This window comes from Ammospiza nelsoni, chromosome 6, assembly GCF_027579445.1.
Source record: "Ammospiza nelsoni isolate bAmmNel1 chromosome 6, bAmmNel1.pri, whole genome shotgun sequence".
NCBI lineage: Eukaryota > Metazoa > Chordata > Aves > Passeriformes > Passerellidae > Ammospiza > Ammospiza nelsoni.
In genome coordinates, this window is record NC_080638.1 from 13,049,277 (window position 1) to 13,064,597 (window position 15,321).

The 15,321-nt window shown below is 37.4% G+C and overlaps 1 protein-coding gene across 6 annotated transcripts in view; it reads left to right on the plus strand.

Moving 5' to 3' along the window:
- Positions 1 to 15,321, plus strand: part of SBF2 (SET binding factor 2) — a 231,677-nt gene that overhangs the window by 132,897 nt on the left and 83,459 nt on the right. For all 6 annotated transcript variants that reach the window (XM_059473902.1, XM_059473896.1, XM_059473897.1 and 3 more), the window contains 9 exons: positions 421 to 529; positions 1,233 to 1,346; positions 2,150 to 2,227; positions 3,748 to 3,861; positions 4,385 to 4,513; positions 5,252 to 5,350; positions 7,560 to 7,764; positions 10,066 to 10,175; positions 11,639 to 11,788. In XM_059473902.1, coding sequence (XP_059329885.1) covers positions 421 to 529; positions 1,233 to 1,346; positions 2,150 to 2,227; positions 3,748 to 3,861; positions 4,385 to 4,513; positions 5,252 to 5,350; positions 7,560 to 7,764; positions 10,066 to 10,175; positions 11,639 to 11,788 — 1,108 coding nt within the window. The remainder of the gene's footprint in view (positions 1 to 420; positions 530 to 1,232; positions 1,347 to 2,149; positions 2,228 to 3,747; positions 3,862 to 4,384; positions 4,514 to 5,251; positions 5,351 to 7,559; positions 7,765 to 10,065; positions 10,176 to 11,638; positions 11,789 to 15,321) is intronic.

The following is a 15,321-nucleotide window of genomic DNA, read 5'->3' on the forward strand; positions in this document are numbered from 1 at the left end:
TGGAATATGTTTCTTAATGTTTAACTAATAATAAATGTAAACTTCTAATAACTATAAATTAGGTGTAGAAATTCATTGATCAATTTAGATCCAGCTCTTGATGTTGTTTTGATGAACACACAGAGTTTTTAAAATTGTCAAACCAAGTAAACAGTGCCTGAAATGGTGTTGTTCAGTTGTCATTTCAGGATGAAAACAAAATATTTCCTTTAAAGACTTCTTATAAAATTATATTTTACAAAAGGCTGAAGTGTAGGTATATGGCCACAAACAAATCATGTTTTTAAAATGAATGTATTGTTTATGACTTGAGTGTCCCTGACTCCTAACAGGAAGATTTTTTAAAGAGAAAAAGTTGCCTTATGCCTTATGAAAGGATACTCAGAAGCTTTTATTCTATTTAATTTATTCTTTTCACAGTTATCCCTACATCCCAATTCTCCCTGCCCAGCTGCTGGAGGTTCTCAGCTCCCCCACCCCTTTCATCATTGGGGTGCACTCTGTGTTTCGCAATGACATCCACGAGCTGGTGAGTGCTGCTGCCCCGCCAGCCCAGAGCCTGCCCTGGGCTCAGCTCTGAGCCCTGCTGGGGGCTTTGGAGCTGTTTGTGGGAATAATTCACATCTCTTTTTTGGGTTTTTTGTGATTTTTTTTTTTTTTTTTTTTGTAAATGCATTGATTCTGTAAAGTGGAGGGAAATTATTTGATTCTAGTGCAGGAGGAGGAGGAGGAGTGGATCCATTTCTGGCTTTGTCCTCTATTTGTCCTGAGTTTGAACAATTCACTTAGGATTTTCAAGTGTATTTTCAATTGTTTTATTTTACCCTTTTTAAGTATGTGTTTGAAGAAAGTGAACCAGGGTTGCAAAAGGTGCTTAGAAACATGAAATTATACTTCTAGTTGCCCTCACTGTATTCCTTTGCAAGCAGCTTATTTGATATCTCATGTCTCTGAACACAGACCTGGAACATCCAGAAACAAAAGTCAAAGTCACTTTTGAAAGTTTAGCCTAATTTCATTTTCTTTGGTTTAATTTCATTTTTCAGGGCTAGATTCGGTAATAGAAAGTATTTGGAGTATTTCCTGTATCAAAAACATTCTGTACATTAAAGTTGGTACTGTTTTAATTTGTTTTAGTAAACTTATGTGCAGATCATTGTGCAGAAATTTGAACTGTTGTGCTTTTTTAAGCTATGCTCACTCTATGCACTTTTACTATTTATCCCTTACAGTTAGATGTAATCATAGCAGACCTGGATGGAGGAACAATTAAAATTCCTGAATGTATTCATCTGTCCCAGCTGCCAGAGCCACTGCTACATCAGACTCAAATGGCACTTTCTCTGGTATGTTTAGATAAAATCCCCACTTTTCACCCTCTCACCTATTTGTAAAGAATGAAAAATTTCAATATTAAGCTTTCAAGCACACTGGAAATGAGATTTAATAGAATGATTCATGCAACATTGGTGTTTTTAGAAGAGTTAATTCTCTGTAGTTCAAGTTAATATTTTCAGTAATGGAAATCTAAAATGTCTTTTCACTGTTCAAGAGGTAGAGATTTTTCCTTTATAATGATTTTTAATAAGAGTATTTGAGCAGCATTATTACTACTCTGTTCTGCTGCCTTTCTGTGTTTATATATTCATTTAAACTGTATATTTTCTTGAAATTTAGCAAATTAATAACCCTTTAAATTTTATCTGTGTGATTCCCCTGTTTCAGAATTTAGGAATGATGAATTCTTCATTAGGGAATTGCTATAAAAAGTACATCAGTTTGTCTTTTTGCTATCATTGTAATAACATAGAAATCACCTTATTTGGAGGCTTCTGAGCAAATCTTGCCTTCAACAGAAAAGTTTTTAGTCTGTTAATCTGTTTCAGATGAATTATCTCTAAAATCCCTAATGATATTGATCAGTTTCATGGACTGTGGTAGGAGTTTTTGATAAATAACTCCCATATAGAATCCTGAAGCTGAGAAGTTAATTCCGTCTTTATTTCCATATAGTCTTCACAATTTAACTCAATTTATTATTTGAGGTACTCAATGTCAGTGAATTTGAGAAAGGGGGAAAAAAAGTCTTTTTCTCAGCAAAATGAAGGGAGAAAGATTGAAAAAATATTATGTTTTCAAAACTCTCTAGGTTTTGCATCCTGATTTGGAAACAGCAGATTATGCATTCCCTCCCCCACGAACAGCTTTATCACACTCAAAAATGCTGGTAAGATTTCTGTCTTATTTTCTGTGTCTGACTTTCATAAGTGAAAAACTGTTGAAATTTTAGACTAGCTTCCTTTTAAGAATTTGTGTTTGCTTTTCCATATATTTATAGTATTACTGGTGCGGCCAAGAAATGCATTTTTCCCTCTAATGGCATTCTGACGAGTTAGAAGTTATATAAAATTCAAAAGCCAATTCAATTTAGGAACACGCATTGGGGCTTTTTGGGTAGATGTTCTTGAAAATGTGAAACTCTTAGGTGGTACAATGTATTTGTTGTACTTATTTCTGGCTTTAAGATTGAGATTTTTCATTGCTGAAGACAGGGAATGTCATGCAGACTTCATCTAAACTAATGGAAGAATTCAGCTAAGATCTCAGTTTGAGTAAGAAAGTTTCAAATTAATATAATTTTGTATCAAAATAAGAATTTTGTGAAATTTGAAAGAAATTACCATGTTTTCAAATAGTCAAAGAAGTCAGGGTACAAATGTACCTGTTAAAATCCTAGAGAGCAGCAGAAAATGAGCGTATCTGTCAGTAAAGTCAGCCATACAGAATTTGAGTTAAAAATAGAACAACATGGATCATGTTCCAGTGCAGAATAAACAACCATCTAGTAAAATACTCCAATAATATATTCCAGCTTTATATCATTTTATATATTCCTTTTATCTCTAAAAATAAATTCCAGGCTGTAATTTACTTAATTTGGTTGTTACTTAACTGATGAGCTGGTTATCTGATAGTAAATATTGTGTGTAATATTTAAAGTTACAGTTTGTAACATAACACCACAAAACCTGAGGTAATAAAGGAATTTTTGGGACCTCAGGTTTTTTGAGATGGCTGCTGAGGTAAAATAACAGGGTGGCCCAGGATTTGATGTCAGTCTTTAGTGGCATCTGGGCCAGGTGGAGATGTCACTGCCCCAGCTGTTCACATAATTTCTATTAATCTGGTGGTGTGTATTTTAACACTCTCTTAAATAAATAATCCAGAACTTTAAAGCCCTAGTATTTTAAACTTTTTACAGTAACTGGTGGCAGCAGCAGTGCCTCCTCAGGCTCCTGCTATTCCCTGCTGCCCCTGCCCTCTCTGAAGACACTGCCTGTGTAGTGCTTCAAGCCACAGTTATTTTAGGGAATGAATCCAGGCTAAAATAGCCTTTTTCCTTTATTTCACATCAGGTTTCTGTCATGGCAGCTCGTTTGAGCACCCCTCAGTCCCCCTGGCTTTGCCCAGAGCCTGTGCTGCAGGCACAGCAAACACCAGCAGGGGTGGAGGGTGCAGAATCTGCCATGGCCATCTGGGGACAGGGCAGGGCATCCTGGTGGCCTTTAAGGTCCCTTCCAGCCCCAACCATTCTGTGACACAACCTCATCCCTGTGCAAATATCTCTGCTTCATGTGCTGCACTGCTGCACTCACGGAGCTGTAGGCATTTCTCATACAGATTCTTACAAAGTCTGGAGAAATTTAGGATGTGAGGACGCTTTGACAATTCAGTTTCTGCTTGCAGGACAAAGAAGTGCGAGCAATCTTCCTCAGGCTCTTTGCACAGCTCTTCCAGGGATACAGGTCGTGTCTTCAGCTGATCAGGATTCATGCTGAACCTGTCATTCACTTCCACAAGGTAAAGGAGGAGCAGTTCTGTGTATTTATGGTGTTCCTTTGTGCCATGTTATTCCCACAAGCCTGCCTTTTGAAAAACTGTTGAAGTTTAAAAATGTAAATAAAGTTATCTCCATGTGATAAGCACATCATTTTGGCATAGCACAATATCAGTCTGTTTTAGTGGGACTAATTGCAGGGACAGGACAGAAATGTACAACAAAGTTAGCACTGAAATTTAATACAAATAAACATTTGAGGAATCACTGTGGAATTTTGAAAACCTCTATGTGTAATAACACATTGCTTGAAGGTACTAGTTTTCCTTTTTATTACCTGTGAGATTTAAAAAATGTGTGCATCAAATTTCAAATTTTTAGGTATAGAAAGGTCCTATGTACAGTAGAAGATTTAATTAGAAAGCACCACTTACTAGCATAAGCTGATAGGCTGGTGAAAATGTTTAACTAATATGTAACAGTTGTTTGTAATTGCAAGTTTGATGCTGATTAAAAAAGGTGAATTTTTTTCTCTTTTTGTTGCAGGCAGCCTTCTTGGGCCAGCGAGGCTTAATTGAGAATGACTTTCTAACCAAAGTGCTCAATGGAATGGCATTTGCTGGCTTTGTGTCAGAGAGGGGTCCTCCCTTCAGAACCTGTGATCTTTTTGATGAGGTGAAAACTCTTTCTGTATTCCCAAATGAATTACAATTTACTGTCATATTTCAGCATGGGAAAAGCTACTGGAATGCTTCTGAATCCCCAATGTTTATTGTATCAAGTTTATACTAATCATCTCAACTCTTATTTTCTGCTAAGGAGATATTTCTAGCTTACTTCCATAAAATTATACCCCCTCATATGTATGAAGCTAAATAGTTGTATAAACTTTGGTAATGCTGTTCCTGTTGTCAGATCTGTAGTTTCACAGTACATTGCATGTGCTAGTACAGAATTATTTTCAATAATTTAATTATATTCTCTGAAATGTTAACAACCTCAGGGAGACATATTACATTAAATACATATCCAAGAATGTAAACTGAGACAAAAAAATTTCATTTTAAAAAGCAATGTTGTAGTTTTTACTGTGTTGGTTTTGAGTTAAAGGTAGAGTAAAAATAGAGTGTGATATAAATTCTGTGTTGTAGTAGTAGTACCTATGAGAAATTTGGATTGAGGTATAGAAATGTGAAAGGATTGATTTAGGTAGGACTTTCTGTCTGGTAACAAATGCTGCACATGGAACTGAAAATGTCTCATGTTCCAGAGCAATGTGGCCTCACACATTTTTCACTGTTCAACTTTCTTTCCTTGGTTTCAATTTAAGATTAACATTTCATAACTTAAATAGGAAATAATTTTTTTTAGTTGAATTATCAACATTTTTATTCTTTCTTCTTTTAAAAAAAGTTGGTGGCCTTTGAAGTCGAAAGAATTAAAGCTGAAGAGGGCAATCCACCAAAAATGATAAAGCACGTCAGAGAACTTGCAGAACAGCTCTTCAAAAATGTAAGTTGTAACTGTTGCATCTGGAGAGTTGAGATGGTAACATTGAAAATCTGATTTCTCAGATTGAGCCAGTGTCCTGAAAATGGAAGTGACTGCTTGTGTAGTCATCATCTTCATTATGGCAAAAGACTTTGGGACTTTAAAGATCATTAAATTTGTACATGCAAAGGAAATTCAGTATGATACTATTGATTTATTAATGCTAATATTGATTTAGATATAGCTACAACTACTAATCTATTTCTAGTGTGTATCACATAAGGTCTATAAACTGCTGTTTTTCTCTGCTGCAGCCTATGCCAAATACATCTCTTTTCTTGCTTCTTAACAGTTTTCCATATGAAAATTATACATTTGTAATGTGTGTAATATAATATATATAATATGTGTATATGATACAATGTGGCATAATGTGTACTTTCAGCAGTTCTTTCCTGACCCAGTCACCCTGGTTTGCGTGCTCAGCAGGCATTATTTCATTTTTTACAGCCTGTTTCTTGAACAACTCCATTTCCAGTTTTAATTTTTGCCTTCATATCATGTTTATTTTACATAATGCTTTTATAAAGTCTCTTGCCATTCCATTAGCTGGTTCTGGGATGGGTTTTTTTGTTTGTGGGTTTTAGATTTTTTGTTTGCTTTGAGGTTTGTGGGCTTTTATGGCATAGACTGATCTCCCGCCCCCTCACGCTTCTGTGGTTATTCAGCTCCACAGAGCATTATCTATTACACCATCAGCTGACACCTTTGTCACCCTTTCTTTTCTACATCCCACTTCCCCAAAACTGTGCTTTACATCTACAATTCTGAAAAAATCCCACAAGAACTACCAAATGCTGCTAAGTTCTGGGATTTCTTTTGTGTTCTGTGTGTCTTTTCTGATTATGAGCTTTATTTGTATCATTGTGACTGACCTGCTCCTTCACTACCACTAAGTCAGTGACTTCACAGGAGCACACACTGGTATTCACTAACTCTATGGCTTTGTGCATTGAGAATTCAGATTTCTGGTAGTTTGTGCATGGACCTGTCTTTGAGTAAACATAGGTGATGAGTAACACTGCTGAAGCTGCGCCTGGAGGTGCCTGATTTTAAACAGATTGCTTGATGTGTTTTGACATCTTGTTTCACAGTTGTAATAATCACAATATTGTAGCTGTGACAGTTTAGATACAAGGGAGAGACAAGATCTGTTGGGGAGGGATAATGTTTGCATGAGTCTTGTTGGCACAGGTGGACAATCCAAGGCATTGGACCTTTAGTTAGCCCAATAGCATGTACATCTGACACGACATTTGTGATGTCCAAGATAAAAGTAACTTTTCCTGTGTATTTCTTCTGAATCTTTCCTCTCACTGAAATGGATTTTGGAGCAATTACTCTCCTTTTCTGGAGTTTTCTGCCCTCTGTCTTCTGTTACTCCCTCCTGAGTCTGTGTTCCCTTTCTCTCTCTTGTTTCCCCTGGCATCTGCTCCTCTCATGCCCCTGGATTCTTGGCTTGTTCCATAAAATTTTCCTTTGCAGAGAATCCATGTGGCTAAGTAACTGCTCTGTTTTGTCTGCTGTTTCTCAAGTTGATGCACTTGATCTCCTTGTTGCCTTTTTCTCCTGTAAACAACAGTATTAAGCTCCTGTTTACAAGTTTTCTTCCAAACTTTTTGAGCATTTACAAGAGAGCCCTCATTGATGGATAGCACTCTTTGGCAGTGGTATGTAGCCAGTAACAGCATAGAGTCAAATTGGACAGCAGCAAATTCAGATGTGATTAATGGTAACCCCAGAATAACTGAATGAAGAGATGAAAACACCCCATTTTGTTTGATTACTGCACCCTGGAAATGTGAGCTGTGATCCTATGCATGGTGTAAATAGCGTCTCTAATGAGGAGCTTGACTGTCGCACCAGTTTATATTCAAGTCATTAATTTGCATAAAATCAGCATAAGTTAAGCAGGGATTTTGTTTTGCACTTGTTTTGAGTTTTGCACATTGACAAAAATAATTTTATAAAAACCTTTAAGAAAGTTGAGAATATTAATGAGTCAAGGGCGATATGAATATGAAACATTTTATTGATCATCTGCATTAGATATCTGACTTCTTAGTCTTTCAGGTGTGGGAGATTGTCCAGACAGCAGCAAAACTCGGTGAGGCAGACGGTAGCACTGCAGGATTGCTTTGGTGCGTGACGCTTTGCTCTCGCCCTGCAGGAGAACCCCAACCCGCACATGGCGTTCCAGAAGGTGCCGCGGCCCACGGAGGGCTCGCACCTGCGCGTGCACGTCCTGCCCTTCCCGCGCATCAACGAGGGCCGCGTGCAGGAGCTGCTGCAGGAGGGGCTGGCCAGGAGCCAGGGCGCTCCCCCTGCCACCCGCGGCGACAAGAAGTGCGTGGTTCCAGCGGGTCCCCCCGTGGGTACGTTCATTTGTGCCTGGTGCTGGTGATTAGCATTTCTGCTAATGTGTGGTGCTCCCTATTTCGTGTTCATGTTGTGTTTTTAGTGGTCGTGGCAAGCTGGTGTGTAGACTCCAGTGGCCTTTGCCATTCTGAAAGCCCTTTTTAATCTGCCTTTACTAAGGCAGATATTGTATTATCTGCCTTCCTCTTTACTAAGAAGTCAAGCATCCTGAGAGTGAGGGGTGTAACTACTAATAACGAAAGTGAATTTGATCTGAATTAGATGTTGAGTTGAACAATTAAACTAGATACTGAGTTGAACAATTAAACCAGATATTGTACTCAGCCAGGCCTGTTTAATATCACCACAGGTCACTCATAGCACTGGCTGAACCAAGCTTTGAACCGTTTGAGTTCCTCTTTGATACCCAGTGAAAGGCATGTAAATTACTGGGAAAAGGCAAAGAGCAAAGCTAGCATCTGTCTCAAAAGAAATATGCCTATATTTAAGCATAAAGAGCAGATGAGGACATTGTAGGCCTGTCGTTTTAATTTTAATGCCAGAAAGTTCTATTACTCATAGTCATACTCATCCTTGTGAATGGTGGCATAAACCAGTATGGTTAGTCAACTTGCACGTGAAGAGCTTGCAAAACTTTTGAAGGATGGGCTAAGAATTCAAATCCATCTTTGAAAATTACGTATCTAACCACAAGACTCCAATGAATTTTTTCCTTCTCTACTGCTTTTCTTCAAATAAGGTATGGCACTTGCATAGGCAGGCTCGCCTGACTAGGCAGCAGCTCTTCAGAAATTAATTTGGGAACTTTAATGACTGTAGGGCAAACATGACCCAGCGATATCAAGCTACTGCAAAAAAGCCAAACATCTTAGTGGGATGTATAAACAGGAGTGCAGTCAGTGAACCCCATGGAGGAATCTTTTCATTGTGCCCAGTAAGACCTCAGCTGGATGTTTGTGTCCATGTTTGGACACTGGAAAGCTGTCTCCATTTTTGGCTCTGTTGGAGGGAGTCCATAAGAAAGCAACAGGAATGACCAGTGGTCCAGAGAATGTGACCTACAAGGAAAGATGGGGAGTTGTTTAGACTGAAAACTAGGAGACTGAGGGGACACAGAATAGCAGGCTTCAATTATACAAGAGACAGAGAGAAAAAGAAGGGGAGTAATCTGTGATGATAAGAAATAATGGGTTTAATTGCAGCACAAAAATAGAGTTATTTGTCAGCAAGGCATGGTAAAATGAGGATGGTGAGGCAGTTGAGTGGATTTCTTGTGCAGCCATGGAGTGAGTCTCTCTTATCACAGAACATTGGGAACATATTAGACAAACATGAGAAATAACATAAATAGAGTTGATCCTGTCTAGGGACAGCAGGGTGAACTAGATGGCCTCTTGAGGCCCTGCCCAGGCCTGTTTCTCTTTGGGTTTATGCAAGAAGAGGATGAACTCTCTTCACCTGCTTTGCTGTTGACTGTATCATTGAATCTGATACTTACAGAAAATTTAAAGGATGTGTGGTTGTGTTCTGTTGTCTTTCTTGAGAAGGCTAGTTGCAAGAGAAGGGGCTTTTTTTAAATAAATTAATTTCTGTGTCAAAGCAGGAGGTTTGCTGGTTTTTTGTTTTTTTTTCCTGAGGAACAACTTTCACTATTACACTCCCTACTGAACACTGTCTCAGAATCCTTGGATATAAGTAGCTCATTATTATCTACTAGAAAGGCATAGCCTGAATTAAGTTACTATTTATTTGATATTATAGAGAAAAAGAGAATGTTATTTCTTGCTTTCTGAATTTTGTTGTAAAATCAGGGTAAAACAGTTGATTAAGAAAATAAGATCTCAACAGTTTGGAATCAAGATAAGAGAACAGGTTTGTCAGGTTTAATTCCATGTTGCAGAATTCTTGTCATGGCCATCTAAAAATAGTTATCTACTGCTACAAAATATGCAAGGCTATGTAACTCACTGCAGATCACACACATTTATTATTAATTTGTGTTTTTTTATGTATTTCATCAGTGTGTTAGAGGTCATAATCTCTTTGTGCCTGTATGAGACAACAAGAACAAACAGATAAGAGAATCAACTAATGCAGTTACAGTTCAGAGCACTCCCCTTTTCAGATGGAATAGGAAAACCAGAGATTTGAGATCTTGTGTTCCCATCTGCCCGCAAATGGTATTTACCTAACAAAATAAAAGGGAGGACACAGTAATTATTTTTTTCAAGAAATTTGTGGTATTCTTTGTGGTTCTTGCAGGCATTTCACAGATGTATATTCTTTTTCTTTGTTAGTTTCCATAATGGAAAAAGGAAGCACAGTTTTCAACAGTGCTCAAAGGCTGGAAGTTGTTAGAAACTGCATCGCATTCATTTTTGAAAACAAATTTCTGGAGACTGAAAAGGTAATAAAATGAAATTTTAACTCTCCCAAATTACTCTCTATTCTGTTAATGAGCAAATGGAGACTGACCTAATCACAAAGTACATTTTGAAGTCTTGCTACAAATGCTAAGGATTATTTTGGCCATTTAAATGAATGAACCAAGCAATAAAAATCATCATCTAAATACAATATTGTGTGTAATATGAGGCTAATGGATTTGAAAACCTGTTTCTAATCCTACATGGGCGAGTTGAAAACCCTTTTTGCAAAATTCATTACTGTTGTAAGTAGCATTGTCCGCATAACTTTTTTTAAGAGGTGGATTGGTCTAGCAGCATTAATTAGAAGGAATGCAAACAAAAGGCATATAAATGTGCTTTGGTGTTTAACAGCCAATGCTCCTTGGAAATTTTCACTACAGTCAATTTTGCTGGTTTTAAAAGCCAGTAATATGATAGAACTCAGAGATGAATATAAATATTTGGCATGTCTGCCTTCACTGAAATGTGCTAGTGTACTCTTATCCCTGAGATTCTTATTTTCTCTTCACTGAGAAGTTGCCAGGTTTTGTACATGCTGTCCATAGAGTTTTCTGTTATTGATTGTAGAAAAATCACTCAAACTTACAATCAAATCTAATTCTACAAATGAAATAATTATACACAGAATTATTTTAAGAAGTACCACCTGTATATCTCTGATGCTGTGCAGATCAAGATAGAAAATGAGCTTTGCTTAATTTATGAGTTATGGTGTCACATGGGAAAAGTCCTAATCAAGTGTGTAACACTTTTAAAGAGTTTTTACCCAAGCAGAGCACAGTAGTTTTTAACCTCATTCAACTTCCAGACACATGGGCAAGTTCAGTGGGTTTTTTGTCCCTCTATATGGTAAATTTTTCCTTAGCAAATAGGCTGCCTTTTCTTACTTACCTGGTACCTCCAGCCTAAAGGACCACAACTGATAATCACTGTTGTAGCATTTGCTGCATCTTTAAAACTTTGATATAAATACTCTGGTGGCCCTGGTTTAGGATAAACTGCATGACAATCTAGTGGCCTCACTGCTATGAGAGCTATGCCACTCCTAACCCATTTGTCATTCGTTGCTTATCCCAAAATGTGCTGCTCAGCCTTGACAGGCAAACTCCAGTCCTGGCCTGGCTGTACAGAGCAGAGCACTTGCTTTCATCCACAGTAATCCATTTCTGATTTCACATCCATTGAATGCCTGGATTTCTATTTACAGATGTAGGTGAGAAATGCTGTTTAATGCATTTGGAAAAAAAAATGGGAAAAATTTAGTACTTGGTAACTCAGGCTAAATCACCCATTATGTGAAAGTTTGATAGTCAAGCTAATGGATAATTTCCAGAGCTGTTCTTTACTGTCACTTGCAGTTTTTTAATAAAAAATGAATGCTGTTTAGTATGAGTAGTGCCATTGAATTCCATTTCCATCAGTGAGATGTTGTTCTCTGCAGACCCTGCCTGCAGCCCTGAGAGCCCTGAAGGGCAAAGCAGCTCGGCACTGCCTGACCCAGGAGCTGGGCCAGCACGTCAAGGAGAACCGAGCCATCCTGGACCACCAGCAGTTCGACTACATCGTCAGAATGATGAACTGTGCTTTGCAGGTACAGCATGGCAGGGCTTTGGTCTTGGTTGACTTTCTCTTCTTTAGGATTAGGACAAGCAAAATTGCTTAGAGGAGCAAATTTGCTTCTTGTGGAGAAGCAAAATAATTAAATTACTCAACCGCATCCTACAGTGATGTGGGAGATACTGCTTGATGGTGGATTGAGGATATTTTGTTGTTGAAAGAATAAAACATTCAGGTCTGTACAGATCTGCTTGATATGACAAGCAGACAGAAAACTGTTCCTACTATTAATAACTTAGATACAATTTAGTTTTGATACGTAGTAAAATGATTTAACTTAATGGCTTGAAGTGCTTTATTTTAAATGAGTGGGTCTTGGCTTTTTCCAGGTCGCTTTCAACCCAGAGTTCCTAAAATGTGTATCAACCACTGGTCACTTAAAATTCTCAGAAGTTTGCCTTCCTTGTTTAAACAGAGTTTAAGAAAGCATAGTTTCTGCTTCTGTGGCTCATGGTGCAGTTCTGCTTGTCACACTTTGTCAGAAACTCACTGCAAGTGTTTGCAGTTCATCTCCAAATTTAATTCTACTGACAAATTATTATGTGCTGAATAAGCATCAACATACGGGGCAGCTACCTATGAAAGCAAAATATGTGGGTGACTTCTTTTGACTTTCATTTCAATATTTTGTCCTTTTTACCTTCACTTGTTCTCAATTCATCATCTGAAATATTTTATAGTCTTAAATGTTTTCTTACACGCCTCTTGTCTGAGAATGTAGAGGTATATTTATTAGTTTGTAATGTAATCACATTTGGTTATAATTTTTCTTTTGTTGACCCTGTCTAAGTTATTGTATCAAATTAGGGACTTGATGGAGGCCTTAGTATTTTAATCCCACTCTCCTCAAACCTAAAACCCACTGAAATTATTCTGCAACAATTTATAAGAGGTTGACCCACATTTTTTAAAAGGTGAGTGCTAAATGCCACTTTCACTGAAGTGTAGAAATAAATTAACATTAACTGAGCAAATGCTACCTCAGGTCACCATCAAATGCAAGTTTTGCTGTCTGTTGCCTTTTTTTGTTTGTTCACAGTAAGGTATTTTTCTGCTATTGTGAAAGAAGTCCATCTTTGAGCAGTGTTCCTAAAAGCAAAACTACTGCAGTCAGCAGATGAAAACTGAAGTTGACTGGCTAAAATTACACAGCACCTAGAATCTGCTTTTTGACACAGTTCTTCACCTTTTCCAAGACCTAAATTTAGCCTTAGAGTTGGAAGAAAAATTGAATTCATCTGTGAAACTCTATTTCTCTGTCCAAAATCATGACTAATGGAATATTGCACCTGCTGTGTATTCCAGAGCTAGAAATTTTCTTTCAAACCAGAAGGCAGGATTGTCTAGACATGTCACAGATTTTGCTTTTACTTTTTCAATCATTCCTTGGTTAAAAAAACATCCAGATGTTTTTAGACAATACGAACAAAATACAAATCCCCTTTATTTCTGTATCTTAGAGAAATGATAGCAGAAGAAAACGAAATTTACTTTTCTGAGGAAAGAAATACTGACATCACCTTTTAATAAAATAATTAAAGCAAATTTTGCTCTGGAAGAAAAGCTTTTCTTCCCATCTCAGTGATTTCAAGGCCCAAGAAGGAGCTCAAGTTCCAGGAAATGAATGTGACTAAAGAGTTACTGAAATTAAAATAGGCTTGTTTTTCTTCAATAAAAATTAGGCTCATTTTCCTTCAATAAAACTAGCAAATATAACTCAAATTATGCAGGGGAATTACTGGAATTGTAGATCAAATAAGGAGGCACAGTTTCTATGTCTCCCTCCCCGCACCAAGAGTATTTTCATATCTTTGAAAATATGAAATGAAAATTTTCATTTCTCAGAAGTAAGTATGGCCAACATGAAAACATCTGAACTCCTGACACTGGGCAGTGAGTTGGAAGCAAGTATTTTTAACATCTACTTCTATGACATATGAAGTTATTTATTAAGATAAAACCATGAATTATAATTTGTCTGTGCACTTTGCTCAAGTGTGTTACTTGAAACAATGTGTAAATTGTGACATTTTGGAGCTTCCCTGTATCACTTCAAGAAAAAAGAAGTTAAATAAGTTTGCCCTTGCTGCAGTGGGCTGCAGCAAGTCAGCATTTTGCTGTAAACACATGAATTCTGTTAGCTGCAGGTCATAGGACCAAGTAATTTAAGCAGTGTCTGTTAAAAGACACAAAAACCTAAGAATTAGAAGAGATGCAGGTTGTCCATGTCTAGGAATTCTTTGTCTTACTGTGAAGTGCCAGGTGTTACAAAATCAGGAAGATTGCACTCTGCAAGTCTAATGCAGAGCCCTCCATTGCTAGTCAAGATTTTTCTGATTGTCTAATGGCAGGTGTTTTCATTTAGTAGAATTTAATCTCTTTTTTAGTGGAGTCCACAAAAATAAAGGTCAGATGCTTTTTCAGAGCCCCTGTATACTCATTTTGTGCATGAAGAGCAGTATGTTAACAAAATGCTTGTGATAATCCCACCATGTATATTTTTGCTGGTCTCATGTCTGTCTGGCTTGAGAAGAGATTAAGGAACTGGAATAAATTGCTCCTACTATTGCTTCAAGTGAATAGCTGTTTGATTTTAGTGAACAATTCCTCAGGCTGTATTTCCCCAAGGATCTGATCTAGCCATTTTGCAGCTGGGAAGAAGTGAGGGTGGTATTTTACCAATTTCGCTAGAGATGGCAAAACTTGAATTTGCCACATCTCTGGTGGTTGTCAGCTTGAGTTCTCTCAGTCCAAGAGGGACATTGTTTTAAACTGTTTTTCTTTCAACTGATAACAGGTAGAACCTGCAGATTGTAATAGGCTTATGATTTGTGGAATAATGTTTTAGAGTTTCATGTTAATCTGCCTTCTTTAGCACCTGTGGTAGACTGTAGGAGGCCTTACAAATAAAATTAAAGTGAGGTATGATGCAGCAAGTCAGTATTCAAGTGTTAAACATGCTCTTCTGTGTCTGAGAGGTATTGGCAATTACTGCTGCTGCTAAAATAGAAAAGAGAGAAGTATTTCTGATAGATTTTAGTGGTAGGAAGATCAAAATTACCTGGAGATTGTAATGGTCATGGATGAAAGCAGATACCTTCTGATGAGGACAGGTAAATTCCCAGTCACTTTATTTTATCTCTGCTAGGAATTATCACTGACTTGCTGAAAACTTTGTGGTCATGCTCTGATTAAGACTTTTTCCCCTGAAAAATCATGTCCTGTGGCAAACATTTGAATCAGCCTGTCTTACCAGAGTGATTATTACCTTTGCTAGAGGAGCCAGGAGCATTGTGTTCTGTTCCATGTATTCTGTTCCACTGTATGACTAAACTACTGATAAAAAAACTGCAGTGTTGTGACAGCTTAACATTGATTGGCAATTCAGTTTATTCAAACAGATACTACTGCAGATAAAAATGTGAAATTATAGCTCTAAACACTATTTCAGTCAGACTTGCTCTCCTCTGCTGTGGTTACCTCAGAAAAATTTGCAGTTCCACATAA